At 56.8% G+C, this 2,785-nt stretch overlaps 1 protein-coding gene across 1 annotated transcript; it reads right to left on the reverse strand.

Annotated features, from left to right (window-relative positions):
- Positions 1–43: 43 nt before the first annotated feature.
- On the reverse strand, positions 44–2,622 carry DNASE2 (deoxyribonuclease 2, lysosomal). The gene is made up of 6 exons (XM_067733456.1): positions 2,253–2,622; positions 1,955–2,135; positions 1,785–1,863; positions 1,304–1,468; positions 1,015–1,212; positions 44–598 (listed from the first exon to the last, which is right to left on the reverse strand). Exons 1-6 carry the CDS (start codon positions 2,345–2,347, stop codon positions 258–260), a joined length of 1,059 nt encoding a protein of 352 aa, XP_067589557.1. The 5' UTR covers positions 2,348–2,622; the 3' UTR covers positions 44–257.
- Positions 2,623–2,785: the final 163 nt, after the last annotated feature.

Genomic DNA, 2,785 nt, shown 5'->3' on the forward strand with positions numbered 1-2,785 from the left:
TCTGAGTCCCAGTGCCCACCTGAAGAAAAGACTAACAGCCTCATTTACCGATTTCTTTTTATTCCTCAACAATCCTGAGTGAGGTGTTATGATTCCCATTTTGCAGATGAGTAGACTGAGTCACAGAGAGGTTAAGGCACATGATTAAGGCCAAACAGATAGGAAGAGACTAAATAGATTCAAACTGAAATCCAAACTGGCCCCTGAGCCTTAGCTCTTATATGCTCTGCTGGGCTTCCTAGAGAGAAGGCCCTGCTCTACTTTCCACAGGGCTCCCATGCCTTCACCAGAGGCTGGAAGGCCTTCCAGAGGGCGGGCAGCTGGGCACACAGTGTGCCCCCACCCCGGTGCTCCTCTCTTTTGTTCCGATTCATGTCACCCACACAGGCCCAGGGCCTTTCTGGGGCTACACACCACTTGGAATGGTCTTCTGTGGCATTGAAGGTTGGCCCAGCTAGCCCAGGGAAGGCTGTCTGGGTCACATCCAGTACGTGCTGGACCCCAGAGCAGTTGGAGGGCAGGATGCCAGAAGATCTTTGCCAGAACTGGACCTGTAGGTCACTGCCAAGGGCTTCCACCAACCAGCCAGAGTACAGGTCTGCAGAAGATGGAGAGAGGACATGGACAGGGTGAGGATCACGGCTAGGGATTCCCTAGGCCACTTCCCATCTCTGAGCTGTTTCCTCAGTTATCAATCCCTGGCAATCTGGGGGATTATAACATTAAGACTAACAGCCCTTACTAAATGCTTTATATGCATCATGCCACTCAACAGCCCTTTAAAGTTGATACCATTATTCCCATTTTTCAAAAAGGTAAGTTGAGGCCCTGGTTAAATCGTGTATCACACAGCCAGAAACCAACATTTGAACACAGGTATATTGGTTGTTTACCTCTCATGTGATTATGACTCCAAGGTGTTCTAGTCCCTAACCATGACCTGCCCTCAGCCATGGACACACCAGACACCCCCTCTGCAGAAAAAGTTCTCCAACTGTCAACCTCAAGGCTCACCATCTCCAAACTTTCCAAATTTGGCAAAGCTCTGGAACACGTGTCCTTTGTTTGATGTGAGTGTTACACTGCTGTTCCATGGTCCCTGGCGAACATGATGGCCCTTGACTACCTCCTCCAGGTGGGGGAATTTCTGGGCGAAGTCCCCTTCCAGCCTATGGTCATACACGAGGGGATAGGTGAAGGTCAGCTGTCTGCCTGGAGGGCAAGGGGAGAAGAAAACGAGGGACTGTTCCAAGATCCTAGCCTGGGAATCAGGGACTCACCCTGCCTCCCCGTCTCCACTCACTGATATCCAGGAACTGGGTGAGAGGAAAAGATACACAGATCAGGGTCTGCCCATAGTTCCGGGCACTAGGAGGCCAGCTGTACGCAGCAGAGGAGGCAGGTGGAGGGAAGTTCGGAACGCTGTGGATCAACCAGAAGCCCCCTTCTTGGTCCAGGAGCAGCACACCTGAACCAGAAACTGGAGATCAGGGGGACTGCTTGAGGCATCCCAGCGAGCACATGTGCAACCCAGGAACACTCAGTCTGTAGGGGGCCCTGGACCACAGGACCAGTGGGCAGTGTCAGAACCACCGCTGAGCTCAGTTTCCACAGCCATCGATTCTCATAGTCCAGAGGAAGGACAGTGTTGATTTAAAATAAGGAAACAGATGGCTAGGGCCTGACAGAGCAGCCCACCCTCACCCCCCTGGCAACTCATGGGTTAGCTGGGGGAAATGCACAGGGAAACCAGAACTCTTCCCCAGTCCCCAGTCTGGCCTCACCCTTCGTGTGCCCACGGCTGGAAGAGTCCTGAGACCCGCTGGATCGAGGCGGTTGGTCATTGTAGAGTAGAAAGGCGAGCTGGGGATGATGGACAGGGGCAACTTGAAGGTTCCCCCAAGTCGGGCCCACCCTAGAGTCCCACCCCTGGTTCCGCCGGGGGCGTCTTCACCTGGCTGGTGGTGTTTCGGTACAGCGGCAGCAGGCTGCGGCCCACGGCCCCCGTGGAGCTGCTGATGAGCCCCGCACCGTCGCGCCAGCCCCCTGAGTCTTCGTCTAAGTACTTGTACCGCAGCCCCCTCTGCGCCGCATCTCCGGGCCCTGTGTGGGCCGGCAGCTTGTAGACGACGAACCTGGAGGTTAGGAAATGGACAGAATAGCGGGAGAAGAGAAGGAACCCCAGTCTTCACCTAGGAACGCAGCAATCCCCAATGCGGCCCTGGAGGGACGGTCGGCTCCCGCGCACTCACCAGTCCACAGGCTGCCCCGAGTCCCCGTAGCAGGTCAGGGTCCCTACAGGGATCCAGAGCAGCGCGGCCGATAGCAGCAAACTCAGGGCGTCCATGAGCTCAGAGCTCTAGCTGGGGTCTAGAAATCTGTGTCGGGACCGCAAGGCGCAGGGTCACGAGCTGGGCCAGACCCGGCCTCTGGTGACTTTCACTTCCCCAAACCCGCCTGGGAACCCAGGCCCAGGCATCACGAGGATGGAGACTCCGCCCGCGAGGTGAGAAGCAGAGGTTTGAACAGGTAGTCAAGGATCCTCCAGAGGGCTCGGCTTTCTTCCGTACCGTCACTCCCTGCAGGCTCCGCCCCCGACCCGGCCAGCCTGGGGCCTCCTCCTGCTTCCGGCAGACTAGTCCCTGATAGGCTCCACGCTCTGGCTCGGCCCAGACACGGCCTCTCATGGCCAGGTGGTTTCCAGTGTCCGGCCTCCGGCTCTACTCCTGGCCAATCACAGCCCACGCCCCTCCAGCAGGCCCCGCCTCCGTCTCTTTCAATTCTG

The sequence above is a fragment of the Pseudorca crassidens genome, chromosome 3 (assembly GCF_039906515.1).
Source record: "Pseudorca crassidens isolate mPseCra1 chromosome 3, mPseCra1.hap1, whole genome shotgun sequence".
Taxonomy (NCBI): Eukaryota; Metazoa; Chordata; class Mammalia; order Artiodactyla; family Delphinidae; genus Pseudorca; species Pseudorca crassidens.